Source organism: Mastacembelus armatus, chromosome 1 (genome assembly GCF_900324485.2).
Source record: "Mastacembelus armatus chromosome 1, fMasArm1.2, whole genome shotgun sequence".
NCBI classification, from domain to species: Eukaryota; Metazoa; Chordata; class Actinopteri; order Synbranchiformes; family Mastacembelidae; genus Mastacembelus; species Mastacembelus armatus.
Genome location: NC_046633.1, coordinates 12,179,730 through 12,194,994, shown reverse-complemented (window position 1 = coordinate 12,194,994; position 15,265 = coordinate 12,179,730). Strand labels below are relative to the sequence as shown.

Genomic DNA, 15,265 nt, shown 5'->3' with positions numbered 1-15,265 from the left:
CTTGCTGGCTGGTACATCAACTGATCAACCATGCTCTCAGGAAAGTCAGGTTCTGGGAGCTATCAAAGTTAACACTGGTTATCAGACAGCCTTAAAACCAATGCGTAATTTGCAGCTCCACCAGATGTTTCAACAGCAACATAACAGCTATGTGCTCTATACAAATAAACTTTGTGAGTACAATTTTATTACCACCAACTGGCAACTTGTGTGTCATAGATATTCAAGATAAGACTCAAACAATAATAATACAGAATATTAATAGCTGACTTAAGATACAACAAATACATCTTCTCCTTTCTTTTGGAAACAACTAACAAACTAGGTCATTGTAACAGGCCTTGTCGTAGGGCACTACAGTGTTGTAAATTACTATCATTGCTCAATGCGGTTTACATCTCTGGGAGAATCATCCCATTAGCAATAGTAAAAAAGGTGGGATAATCTGAAGATACATATGTTCAGGCCGAAAAGTGCAAAACAATATATTTAAAAAAAACGTCCCTGCTAGATACATGGTTTTGGACCACTACTCCACCATTTTAAATGCATAAATAAACATTAAGGTTAGTGCCTTGTGCATTTCTTTATTGTCTTGTTCTGCCTGTGTGCTTATGCATATTTTCTTAACATTGTTGAAAACTATACTGCTCCACTACACACTCAGTATTTTAATAAAGTGAAACAAGATGTCAACTATTTGATACGACAACCTCCCTGAACCTGGACATCCCCCCGGACTCCAGGAGACCCCACTAAAAACAATCGGAGAGTGATGTGAGAGGTGATCTGCCATAAATAAAGGTTCATGTTCATGAAATATTTTATGTCCCATGTGATTGACTAGTTCATTGCCATGTTTAGAAGTTAAAATAAATGACCTTATATAGAATGATGCGTGTTTTTCAGGGTTTTAATATTAGCTAGACCAAGTGTCTGCCAGTGTTGGCGGTTGCTGTGTTTTCATAACCAGAGGAGAGGAGCAGTAACTCTGCCTGTTTCTGTCTCTCTTTAACTGACACACACACACATGCACACACATACACTGCACACACTGTAGTCAGTGAGTGCTTCAAAGATGTTACATAAAATATTTTGGCTGCCAGGCATCCCATGTGACAGGCGTGTTCAGGGTCAGTGGAAGGTCAGATGGTGTAGAGGTTTCAGAGGTACTGCATGGTTGGATACATAGATAATGACATTTTATTCAAACTTGTTTTAATCAAATGCACTCTTTAAATATGTCTAACAAAAAATGTTTTCAATCCGTTTTCATTTCCAAGATTTTATTGCATATCATCCCATCTATATGTGGTAATACCAGATGACATACATGTAGATATAAAACTAAATGATGCTTTTGTGTGTTAACACCATGACCTGAAGGATCCTTCAGATTTTTTATTTTTTAACCAGTCACAAGCTTACCAAAACAAAACAAAACTAGTAGCCAAATCTCTTTATCTTCTAAACATGACACCCTGTTTTTAGTACTTTCATAAGGACGGTGTACATGTCTCTGACTATTCTGGATTTTAGTTTATTCCTTTCTTTATTCCTTCAGTACAAGTGACTTGTTGCAAAAGTGGCATTAAAAGATTAAAAGTATCATTTTTTTTTATGTGTCAAGAAACAATGTAAACAGCCACTTGAATCAGATTCAATTTAAGGTCATGTGTTTATACATAGATATTCATTAGGAGTATTTACTGGGCCTTACAGTTCATCTAAGAATTTTAATGCAGCTTCAAATACTTTACAGCTTCAACAGAAAAAATTATGAATATACATATGACAAAATAACCAAGCTGAATCTCCATTTGATTGTCTTTGGTACACGACTGTAATGGTTAGACTTTAGCATGAATTAAAAAAGAATCTAAACAGGTTTTCAAGACCCTAGGTAAACTTAAAAAAATAGCAAAAAGCAGATAAACAGACCTGACTCAGCAGGTTAAGTCGTCATGGTGCAATAGAAAGAGAAATTAGTGTTTTGTAGAAGGCATTTGAACAGCAAACTAAAAATTTTGTTTTATAATGTGTGATTCACTTTGTGGCTGTTCACATCATCAGTTATTGTTGTATCTCTAAAGTCTTGCTGTCTGACTCTGTTAGGTTGTTATACATTTAGGTACAGTGATTTTATAGATGGATTTTATGGTTTTACGATATAAAATTGAGACTAGTATTAAGACACATAGAAGCACACACACACCTAGATGGTCCATGCAGCTGTTTTTAATTTCTGCTGCTTTCATTCACGATTATTCACAGCTAGTAGACAGTTTGAATATTACTGACCAAGAGGACACACACACACACACACACACACACACACACACACACACACACACACAAGTTAAATAAAAACCTTATGTGTGGCCACTTTTATGTAAATAAGTAACAATACAACAGAAATTGGGTTTTTCACAGTTAGCAGGAGCTTGTTAGGGCAGACTAGGGCAAACGACTTGAATTTACCTGGATGATTGCAATGTAAGGATTTTAATAATAAATTACAATAATTGGCTGTTATGTAAGAAGGAAAGACTACCTGTTTTCAGGTGAAAGAGAGCAGCTGAAAACAGACTTACACATTACTATAAATCATTATTAATATAAAACTGCAGCCGAGACATTCCTGGACAAGAACTGAGAACAGGGAAGTGTTGGCATGTTACTACACAAGCAACCCCAGTGAGTGAGGTTACGTGCAGAGGATGTTGCAATCTTCTACACCCTACATCTTCACTTAACATCGAAACAAGTAGTTCAGTGGTCTAACATCCACAAGAAGCACCTACTATCACAACTAGAGACTGACGAGGTACATCACAATTGCGACAGCAAGGGGAAGCCAAGATGAGATTCAGGTCAGGGGGGGGATGTGATCATCACCCCCACACTCTGAGATTGGGTACCATGCCCCATTAGTAACCTGCAAGGTCAGCACAAAAGCAGCTGACCAGAGATTAAAGTACAGGGCAAAAACGGATAATGAGAACCTCTGGTGACAGTTATCAAGACCAAATGAAGCTAATTTCGAATGTCTGCTAGGAGATGTGAATGCAGCACTACTAACAATCCTGATGGCCAACAAGCTGCACTACACTGGACTACACTACATCAACAGTAATCCTTGAGATGCTTGGCTTAAATACAAACAAGATGAACCATAAGAAGCAGTGTCCTCCATGGAGGAAGGAGTTGGAAAACAAGATAAAGGCACCTGAAGAGAATTTAGCCAGCTGTCAAAAATACAGAAAGGTGTGGTGAAGAAAGGCTTAGCTAAGATGTACAACAAGCTGTCCATACACAAGCTAACCTCACTCCATGAAAGCCTACATGCATAAATGAACCAGTTACTAGTGAATGATTAACTGAAGGCAGGACAGTCCTAATCCTCAACGATGCCCAGAATGGAACAGTCCCATCCAAATACCATTTAGTAACAGGCCTCTGCACAACATGGAAACTCCTGTCAGGCAACATAGCAGATAAGATGAACACCATCTCTTGTTCACAAATAAAGCCAGCCCTCCACCTTTTGTCTTGCCACTTGCCTGAGCATCTCAGTCTGCATATACCAGAGTGAAGTCAAGCGCATCCACACACAAGCATCAGAAAATGCTCTCTGGGTCTTAACCAGTGCCTCCAGCACCTCACTTTTGTTCAGTAGTTGACATTCCCCATGGTGATGGATGGTATGAAAGGTTTGTATCTCCATCTCCTAGCCTTTATTTTGGCACCAGATCAGCATCCACGAAGAGAAAGAGGGTGATATACTCCACTTTTGCTGTTATAGCAAAAGAAGGTCATCTTTTATGTAGATTCATAAAATATTAAGTGAAATATATCAAAAAAAGAGGGAAAATTTACTTTCCTCCCACAGTCCAAACACATGTATGTCAGGTTGATTGGTGACTCTAAATTGCCCATAGGAGTGAGTGTGAGTGTGTGAGGTTGTCTGTCTATATGTGGCCCTGTGATGGACTGGTGACCTGTCCAGGGTGTACCCCTGCCTTTCACCCAAAGAGAGCTGGGCCAGACACTGATCACAGCTATAATGAGGTGAGACAGGAGAAACCGTACCGCTCCTTATTTTCATACGGATTACTTAAAAAGAGATGATTTGTTTTCAACTTGAATTGTTTCATTTAAAAGAAGATATTTCAAGCTTTCTAGCCATATATTTCTCATGTGTTTGAGGCAAGTATTCACTGAGATTCTGGTTGTTTTATTTACGTGTCTGTGAAGAGAGGTGACAGAGACAGAGAAGACAGAGAGTGCACACGGTCTGCTCTGCTTATTTTACAAAAGCACAGCGTTTTGTTGTTATTATGAGTCTTTACAAATAGAAGTAGATCCTGTACAGATTGAAATGATATATTGCTCTTATCTGTACAATCAAAACTGACGGAGTATCAGGAGAAGATGCCACAAAATATGTCGGCACGTTCGTTGCCCCCTCAGGGTTAAATTCAGTCTGCAGTTTGACATAAATAACATTTAAATAAGAGGTGATTTTTATTTCAGGTCAAAATCACTTATCTAATAGAATTTATACTGATAAACAGAAATGTGCAAAAAAAACCAAAAAACATATAGTCAGACAATGTGTTGGCAGGTCTACTATAAATGCTGGTGACAAAAAGTTTGATTTTTTATTGGCTTAAAAAGTGAATAAATATTACAACCCCAATTCCAAAAAAGTTGGGACACTTTGTGAAATGTACATTAAAACAGAATGCAATGATTTGCAAATCTCCATCCATCCATTTTCTATACCCGCTTATTCCTTAACCAGGGTCACGGGGAATCTGCTGGTGCCTATCCCAGCTCTCTTTGGGTGGAAGGCAGGGGTACACCCTGGACAGGTCACCAGTCCATCACAGGGCCACATAGAGACACACAAAGACAAACAACCTCACACACTCACACTCACTCCTATGGGCAATTTAGAGTCACCAGTCAACCTAACATGCACGTTTTTGGACTGTGAGAGGAAACCAGAGTACCCAGAGTAAACCCACGCAGGCATGGGGAGAACAAACTCCACACAGAAAGGCTGGGTTGCAATACCAGGACCTTCTTGCTGTGAGGCAACAGTGCTAACCACTCATCCACCGTGCTGCCCCTTTGCAAATCTCATAAACCCATATTTTATTCACAATAGAACACAGAAAATATATCAAATGTTGCAACTGAGAGAATATACCATTTTAAGAAAAAAATAAGTTAATTTTAAAATTGATGTCAGCAACGTGTCTCAAAAAGGTTGGGACAGGCCCATGTTTACCACGGTGTAACATCACCCATCTTCTTTTAACAACAGTCTGTAAACATCTGGTAACGGACTCTTCTACTAGGAAGCCATGTTGTTGTCATAGATGCAGTCTGCGGTTTAGCATTGTCCTGCTAAAATATGGAAGGCCTTTCTTGAAAAAGACATTGTCTGGGTGGGGGCATATGCTGCTCTAAAACATGGATATATCTTTCAGCATTGATGGTGCCTTTCCAGATGTGCAAGCTGGTCATTCCACAGGCACTAATGCACCTCCATACCATCAGAGATGGAGGCGTTTGAACTGAGCGCTGATAACAAATTGTTCTTTACCCTTTAGTCATGGTTGCCACAGATCATTTTACATGAGCTTTGGCCCAGAGAAGACGGCAGCGTTTCTGGATCATCTTCATATATGTCTTCTTTGCATGATAGAGGTTTAAATTGCATGTTTGGATGGTATGGCAAACTGTGTTTACAGACAGTGATTTTTGGTTATATTCCTGACTCCATGCAGTGAGGTCCATCACAGAATCATGCATGTTTTTAATGTATTGCCGTCACGGGCATTCAGTATTGCGTTTTGGCCTTGTCCTTTGTACACAGAGATTTCCCCAGATTCTCAGAATCGTTTGATGATATTATGTACTGTAGATGATGATATAAATAATTTGCACTTTTACATTGAGGAACATTATTTTGAAATAGTTTAACGATTTGTAGATTTGCAGATTTTGCCATCAATTTCAATTGTTTTTTTCGTAGAATGGTACATTTTCTCAGTGTAAATATTTGATATTTTTTCTTAGTTCTATTGTGAATAAGACATGGGTTTATGAGATTTGCAAATTACTGCATTCTGTTTTATGTAAATTTTACACAGCGTTCTATAAAAAAAAAAAAAAAAAAGAACCTCTAGCAGTGTTTGAACTTTTTTGAAGTCAGGAACTTAAAGTATTGTGAGCATTCCAGTTCACATTCCTAATAAGCCTTTCCCTGTCTAATGCATTAAAGACATTATGTGCACACATACACACACACTAACATCTCATTCTATTGTGTTATCTAAGCCGCTGACACACCCAATACACCCATTTCCCTCCTATAATGTTGTACTCTCTCACCCTCTCCCTCAATCTCCGTCTCTCCTTCTTGGCTAGACATCCACACACCTGCACATACACACAGGTCATAAGTCAAAAAGGGTTTGAATGCCAGGAAGGGAGTGGGAGTGTTAACACTGGATTGTACTCTAATATATGGTGTGAACTGCTTTCTGTGCCACCAGGCTTTATCTTCACATCTCTCTCTCTCTCTCTCTCTCTCACACACACACACGTTTGTTTTCATTACTCTTGAAGACGTTACATTGAGTTTACATTAACATTCGCTTTTGGAGACTACCCTGACCTTAATCCTAACCCACTACTTGTCTCACCCTAATCCTTATCCTTAGTCAAACCTCCCCTAACCTTATAATTCAGTGCTTTCCCTAATGAAGAGCAGCATGTGGCCCCCACATGGAAGCTTGAGTCACCACAATGTGAATATGTAAGCAGGTTTTGGGCTCCATAGCGTCATTAATACCAGTCATAACTGCACAGACACAATCACTTTATATGTGCCAACATCTTATCAGCAGACCTGGGTAGCTCACTTGGTTCCTTCCTCATTATGGAGGTGTGTGTTTGTGTGTGAGGTGAGGCAAACGAAAATAATTCGGGCACGTGGCATTTTGTTTCACTCCATGCAAAGTCAGTAAGAACGTCAAAAAATGCACTAATGTTACAATCTCAGTCTTGTGTTGCTGGACTGTCCAAACACCTGTGTGCATACTTTGTAAGAACCATTTACTTTTTAAAGTTTAGGATAAGAAAAATTTAGGGAGAAAATGTGTTTATCTTTTATCTTAGGGTCTTGGATGTCTGCAGGAAGATGCTGCAAATGTTTTTATCAGACTCTGGTGGTAAGTGTGCTGTTTTATAAGTAACTAGGAGGCAAAACTCCTATGGGCCAAAACTGATTGACCCAGGACAAAGAAAATGACATCCAACTCATATCAATTCAGCAGTTTAAAATTACACACAGTAAACATCAGAGACGTCATGCACACACATCAATGTTGTGCACCAGTAGATTTCTTCTGAACAGCTTTGTTTGGAGCCGACAACATTGAACAGTTCTTTGAAATCCGGCCATAAATAGGGAATGTCTTGAATCCTCTGCATCGCCAGCGGACTCGCCAATACTCTATGGATCGCTTTCTTCCTCCATGTTGCACTGCAAGTTTTCTCTCTATCATAACCTGTACATTCACCCGATTTCCCTCTCTAATTAATTGCGTCTTTTATGCTGTGTTGTCATCTGCGGAGGCTGAAAAAGTAACAAGTCTTTTATATCAATCCCAACACACCAAGACCATTTTTGTGGTGTTCAGCTTTTTTATTGCCATGCATTTTGCAAGGTAAGAGAACCAGCCCTCCACTGAAACATTATGTGATGAAGACTCTGCTGCCTCTGGTGGCTTGGGGGAGTCATTACACCTAAAACCTGTTTTCCCTGTATTTTGAAGGTAGAGACTTAGATTTATTAGGTATCCATGGGAAAAGCATTATAATATGTCAGGATTACAACATATCAAAAATATGTGGTATAATGGGAGTCAATTGGACCAAATCAGTCCTGAGGGTAAAGAGTCTAGACATATATACAAATCTCCTATTTTATACACCTTGCAATAGAGGGAGTAATGGAATTGTAAAAATAGTAATAATAACAAATCCTGGCCACGTTTCATGCAATTTGAGCAGACCGATATATTGAGAATCAAAAAAAGCAAAAAAGCAAAATGTACACATTTGGTCCCCAAGGTGGCTTGAGGGTTAACGCTGAAACATAGTAATTCCCAAAATGTAAATTTGCACTGCAGCAAGGTTCACGTTTATTTCATGCTGCAGTTTATGTCTGTAGCATAAGTCTGAACTCTCAGAGTTGTAAGAACCAGCCAAAATGTCCTCATTCTCCATTCATGGCATGAAACTCAAAGTGCACCTCAAAACAGCTATTCAAGTACACATCGAGCTGATCAGTGTAGCATAACATTCATTCAGGCAATGTACATTGCATGTGTATGTATATGTTTCTACTTTCTTGCTCTGAGCGAATGTGGTGCTCCATAGGGTGAAGTACTTCATAACTGACTACGTGTTGAATATGAGTTATTTAACCATTACTTACAGGTATTTACTAAAGATGCATGCAAAACCATTTTTTAATGTTAATACTACACATTCAAGGCGTTCTGCTGGCAAACCATTGGGGTATTGTTAATGTGAAAATGGTGTAGGAAATGCAGTATCTTTGCACTAAATAAATGAAGTTGAATTTGTGCTGCTATTCTTCAGTAAAAATAAAATGAATCAGCTCACAGCCCTGACATTCATCGAGTTTATTAGGTTTTTTTTTTAAGTTTTAATTCTACAGTTTTCTCAGGAAGCGCTCCAGAAACTTGATGGCACATGCAAACACACGAGATCACAATGTTTAGGTAACAAAAAAGCTTTGTCTATTTAATAAAAGTTTACTTACCATTTGATTCAGTGTTTAATTTATGAAAAACATCTCTGCTTTGAAAACAATTTTCCACGCTGCCTTTAGAACATGCTAACACACAACCAGACCATGGAAATTTAAAAAAAGGGCACCGATCTCTTTCATTATAAGACAATAAAAAATTTAATAAAAACCATGCTTACCGTTTGAACTTAGATCATGGATTGCTTCCTGGCTTTGTTCAGATCTGTCTAGACATAGTGTGTGCGTGTGTCATGATTAGGACATGATTAGGACATTACTTTTGAAAAGGCTGAAACTAAATTAAATAATAATAACACTTATTTTATAAAGCATACTGGCCAACCCCTTCTGAACCAAATGTGGGAAAATCCCCTTATAATACATCAAAGATCACCTGCAGGATGCAGAATAAACCAAAACCTCTTTATAAGTCAACACCAAATCTCTCTTTAGAAGTCAACTTAACTCTGATAAAATCAAGATGAACATTAGTCTGAATGAAAAATGAAATCAAATTGAATATTTATTTTTAATATTATCCTACTTTCTGACCCAACTGTAGCAAGGACATGGGGGGACACTCGCAGACATAAGGTCCCCAGCAGGAAAAACCTCTCTTTATAAACCAACTAAACTTTGATAAAACAGAACAAAACAAAAATAATAAGGTTGAATGAAGGCAGCACGGTGTATGAGTGGTTAGCACCATTGCCTCACAGCAAGAAGGTCGGCCTTTCACCAAAAAGAGAGCTGAGATAGGTTCCAGCAGATCTCTGTGATCCTGGTTAAAGAATAAGATGGTATAGATAATGGATGGATAAGTTTGAATGAGCAGTAGCCAATTGTAAAAGCTTTGAAAATTTATCTTAATAATTGCAGAATACGGATAGCACGAATGTTATTCCAAACACAAATAAAATCCAGCACATTCCCCAAACACCACACATGACCAATAGGTGCCAGCCACACCCAGGGCACCACCCAGGCAACAGGATCCAATCACAATGCACATAGAGCCCCAGATACACACGCACAAGCACACAGGCACACCACACACAAGTCATCTGCACACGCATTTTCCACACCTTACACCAGTCATACTACAACTGTTAATAAACTAACTTAACAATTTTCAACATCCAGTATAGTTTATTTTACACATATACATGATACAAAAATATTGATCACAGTGTATTTTCATGGAAAAGATTGAAATTGCAAGAAACAAATTCAAAAATAACATTTAATAAATTATATAATTAATATCTGACATACGAATACAGAGACATTATTAATACAAACCCCCCCAAATATTTTAAAACAAATTATTTAGACAATATGTTGAGTGTTGATTCTCTCATTCAGTCCTTCTATTCATTCCTGGACTCCAACTCATAGCTCTCTCATTAACACATCTTTGTAGTCAGTGCATTTCCCACGTTCAAATGTCCAGAGTTTCCGTATCTGCACTCCAATCACTAACGTTTCCCCACATTCAACAGGGTCTGCATACTTAGCTGCCATCAAGGCTGATGGGGATACTCATGACCAGCAGATCTACAAATGGATGGGTGATGAATTCTACTAGGTAATTTTTTTTTACCTGCCCATTAGCATTGTATTAACTCGTTAGTTGCCTGTTAGTCCAGCCGTCTCCAGTGGGACGGTACACAGCGACACACTTCCTCGCTGAAAGAGAAACCTGGTTCACACCTTCGCCTCCTGACTTCACAGGGAGGCCTGAGACAACTGTAATGAAAAACAAACACAAAAACAAAATGTCATTTTAAAAACTGATTACATAACAGAAATATTTCTATAGTAGGTCAGGACAGGTCAACCTATTTGAGTGCTGAAAAAATTCGTTTTTTCATACCCGAATGATGATTTTTGTTGTTTGCCACCAAAATTATTATTACCATGACTTTGCTATGTATAGATGATCTTTCTGCAGGATTAGAAATATAGGTGGATTTATCCCCTTTAAAACATGAACCTACTCAATACATATTTTGTTTGCAATGCTGACATAAACTATTAACCTAAAGTTAGTACTAAAGGAAGAACTAAGGGAAAACACGTCATTTTCTGAGGGACATGAATCCATCTAATGGTTATTGAGATTCCTCTCGATTCCAAAAATGTTGAGTGATCAACCAACACTGGCATCAGTAGGGCCGTGCTGATAACATGGTTAAAAATATCAGCTTTAGTCCTACCTATTAGAGGACTTTGAATATTATTATGAAACTGGCAATCTGACCATCAGTTATCTATAGACTTTTTAAACGGATCAGATTATTGTGAATGTGAAAGAATGAATATGGGATGAATGAAAGCCAACATTTTAAAATATAGATCTGTTAATCTTAAAGTAACTAAAGTTAATCTGACTGGCCTGTACTGGAACAGGAATAGAAAAAGTCCAGTCTCCACAATTTGAACCTGAGAAGACTCTTCAGAAAACAGATGGAATGATGGATAGTCAATCTGTCAACCCATTCTGAAATGATATGTTTCAGTCCTGTGGGATGATTTTGGTGGTGATGCTAGCCCTTTATTAGATTTACATCACAAATTAGATCTTGTGACAGCAGGGAATGCAGTCCCTGATCCTTTTATCAAAATCCACCATATGACACACCTATCATATCATGGCCTTTGTTAGTTAGAGTTCACATTTTTGGAGAAATATCAACTGCTATTGTATGTCTAGAAACTGCGTTTTTTAATTAAGGTATAGTCTATGCATGTCTTCTATTTCCAAGGAGCCTGCAGGTTTTCGCTACAAACGATCGAGAACCTCTGCTGCTTCACAAAGACAAACAGTAACTTCTTTCTTGTGGGTTCTAAGGGTTAAAGGTTAGAACATCGGTTTAGATTTCATAACAGTAAAAACTACAACCTTAAGAACTACTATGTGATTTACAGCCCATGTCTGAACAGACAGATCTTTCACCAGGACAAGACGTAAAATCTGAACTAATTCTTTATATTTTCCCTTCTGATGCAAATATCTCTTCTGGCATCCTGAGACTGTGTTGACTAAATCTTGTTTCTTACGTTTTTTTAACGTAATGAGAATGAAGTTTATTCAAGTAACTGTGATGACTTAGACATGGACATTTTCAAATAACCATGTAATTCAGTATTATAAACCCATAACACATAAGTCCAAAAACATTAGTAACAGCTCAAAAGCTCACAACCAGTCTTTAAATGAATACTCAAGAAATGGATCCATGGAATTCCAAACAATAAATGAGGTACTGGAGCAGCAAATCCTTCTTACACAGCTATGCATTTCATTAACACAACAAATATTCTGGGACCAGCGTGTAATTGCCACTGTTTTTCCTGCAGCACGAAGCTGTCACATTGTGGTTGACAGAATAATTAGACATGGTTTCTTAAAGAGACCTATGAACCCATGACGAAATACACAGAAGAGTTCAAATAGACACATGGTCTCTTTCAAACACACAGACTAACACAAGTGTCACATACCAGACACTAGGTTCCTACTGCTCTGTGCACTCATAAATCACTCTTAAACAGGGTCACAAAGGGTCAAGACTGGAAGGGATGGATGGATGTGTGTGTACATGTGTATGTTTCCTCCTGCGCAGGGAGAGGAAATGGTTAAGTGACAGCTAGGATAAGTCATTAGCATACACTGAGGTCTTGTATTACATGCTGGGTTCACTACAATATCCACCTACCACTGCTGCACCAGTGCCGTCCTCCAGCTACACACAGCTCCTACTACAGTACACACAGTGTGTGTGTGTGTGTGTGCGCGCGCGCGCGCGCGTGTGTGCGTGCGTGCGTGTGTGTGTGTGTGTGTGTGTAAGGGTGATGTAACCATCTAACACAACAAAAAACTTAGCTCCTCACCATAATGATTCATTTGTTCATTAAACTAACTGGGGAAAACATGGTGGTCAGCACTGTCAGCCAGATTATGTGTGGAGTTTGCTTGTTCGCCCCATGTTTGTGTTGGTTTTCTCCAGGTACTCCAGCTTCTTCCCACAGTCCAAGCACATGCAGGTTAGGTTGACTGGTGACTCCAAATTGCTCGTAGGTGGGAATGTGAATATGAATAGTTGTCTGTCTCTATGTGTCAGTCCAGTGACAGTATGATCACAGAAATACAATACTGAAGACTCGACCTGTCTTTTGCCAGTTATTCTTTCATTAGAAGTTGTGCTAGAAAATAAATGGATGGATGGTTGACTACACAGGAAAAAAGCATATTTTAGAAACCGAGCAGGTTTAGATTTGTTACTGCACTTGTAGCCACAGCATAGTAATGTTATAATGGATTTGTTTGTGAGGTAGTAAATTGTAGAGCATAAAGACATAGGTCTTCTTGTGCCATATTATCCATACATCGATCCATCCATATTTGAGATTCTCTTACTGTTTAGAGTGAAACATTTTTCTTTCTTCAGTAGACATTTACCCTCAAAAACAATATACTCAGTGAGCTCTCACCATAAAAGTATCATTCAGTCAGCATACATCATATAGTACTGAATCCACTGAAATATCTTACCTGCAGGTAGCTTGATGGAACCGCCGTCCTTTTAGGAAACACTTATTGGGTGACTCATTACATTCACAGGAGCACTTTGTTTTATTCAATGGCTGGTGCCTTGGACATGTCTTAATACATGTGCACTGACAGGTCTCCTTGTTGAAGACATGGTTGAGCGGGCAGGAGGGAGTAGGCAGCAGGTTGCAAGCACACTGACAGGTGTTGTGGTCGAGATGTTGGTTAGGGCCACATTCTTGAGCTTGATCCCTAAGCCGGCACACACACTGACATGATTCCACATCCAGTTCCTTATCTGGGCCGCACAGATCTGCTGAGTATATGTCTGTAGAGATGGATTGAGAGAGACATACAGTGGCTTTGAAAGTATTCAGACCCCTTCACCTTTTGCACGTTATTTTTGTTGTAAATTCAGTTTATTAAAAATCAAAAACTGAAATCTCTCATTTACATAGGTCCTCATTGGGTTCCCATCAACAAATGAAATATCACCAAATAGGCATAACGCTGATTACTTACACATTATGTCAGAAAAGAAAAAACATATGGCAGTATAAATTTCCTATATATATATATATATAATAAGCTAACATCCCTTCAAGAAACTGTTGTAATTCAAACACATGTTGAATGACTTTTCTGATACGTAACCAAAGTGTTAGTGATAACACAAAATTCATAACTTGACATTTTTAAGAAATGTGACAGTGTTTTGCAATCAGTGCACTCTATAATCATGCTGTATAAATATACTGTATTCAGTACTAACTAAAAATATATTAGTTGGAATTGTATGAGTCTTTTAATATGTAGGACGTATTGTTGTAAATATTAGTAAATATTAGCATACGGTTTAAAGACTATGTATGTAACAGCTATTCGACCACACTAATAAACTATGAAATTGAGACACTGCTGAAATGGACGACCAATGTTCCGAACTACCGGAGAGACAACACAGATGGTTCTCTTTTAATACTGGCAATTCATCTTCGAGCTGAAAAACACAAGGGGAGGTCAAGAAAGAGCAATGGAAGGTCTGACAAATGGATGTTCGGACTGTTAAAAACACACACTATTTCTGTGTGCGAGAGGGTTTGTGTGTCTACGGATGACATGTCTTAATGCATTAATGTTAATAATTTACTGTACAACACCCCATCACATTTGGTGTGATGTACCATTCCCAACAAGCACTGGGACTACTGAAAGTGGAGTCTGGTTTAACAAATTAAACCCTTATATTTATAACCACATTTATTACCAGGAAATGTTGAATATGACTATGATGCGGTTTGTGGATTGTTGCAAGACTTGAATGGCATGTCATATTTTATACAACTTTGTTCAAAAGAAACATAAACAGGCTGGAATTATGCAGGCACACAGAGTGCTGATGTGATGTGGGTTAGTTGACAATCTTGGTTTTGATTCACTGTGACAGTCACCGTCAGAGGTCGGTGCTCTGTAATCACACACACATAAACAGACATTCAAACACTAGTCACTTTTGAAGAAAGTGTTATTTCAGTGGAAACTGAAAAACAAATGTGAGTTTACTTTATCCCAAATGACTTCTGCCTAGAATATAGAATATAAGGCCAGGGAATAGTTCTTAATTTGTGTCAAGGTGATTTTCTTGTCATTTTTTTACCGATTTTTTTAAAGGTTCCACAAATCTTTGTCTGAATTTGTATTTGTAATAACCTTTGAAAAAAGCAAAGCAAGTGCTTGTGATATATGATTAAGAAACCATTGTAAATCAGATTCCACCCCACACCCCTGACAAAATGTATTCCCTATAGTAACTATGTGGCTATATCTTTAAAAACATTGACACACATCAA

The 15,265-nt window shown here is 38.2% G+C and overlaps 1 protein-coding gene across 2 annotated transcripts in view; it reads right to left on the bottom strand.

Annotated features, from left to right (window-relative positions):
• Positions 1–10,060: 10,060 nt before the first annotated feature.
• Positions 10,061–15,265, bottom strand: part of vegfc (vascular endothelial growth factor c) — a 46,988-nt gene continuing 41,783 nt past the window's right edge. The window contains exons 6-7 of one of the 2 annotated variants that reach the window (XM_026302404.1): positions 13,419–13,743; positions 10,061–10,609 (exon numbers count right to left, since the gene is read on the bottom strand). In XM_026302404.1, the coding sequence (XP_026158189.1) occupies positions 10,501–10,609; positions 13,419–13,743 (434 nt within the window). In that variant the 3' untranslated portion in view covers positions 10,061–10,500. Of the gene's footprint in view, positions 10,610–13,418; positions 13,744–14,236; positions 14,884–15,265 lie in introns of those variants that run through there. The other variant, XM_026302405.1, reaches the window with a different exon arrangement.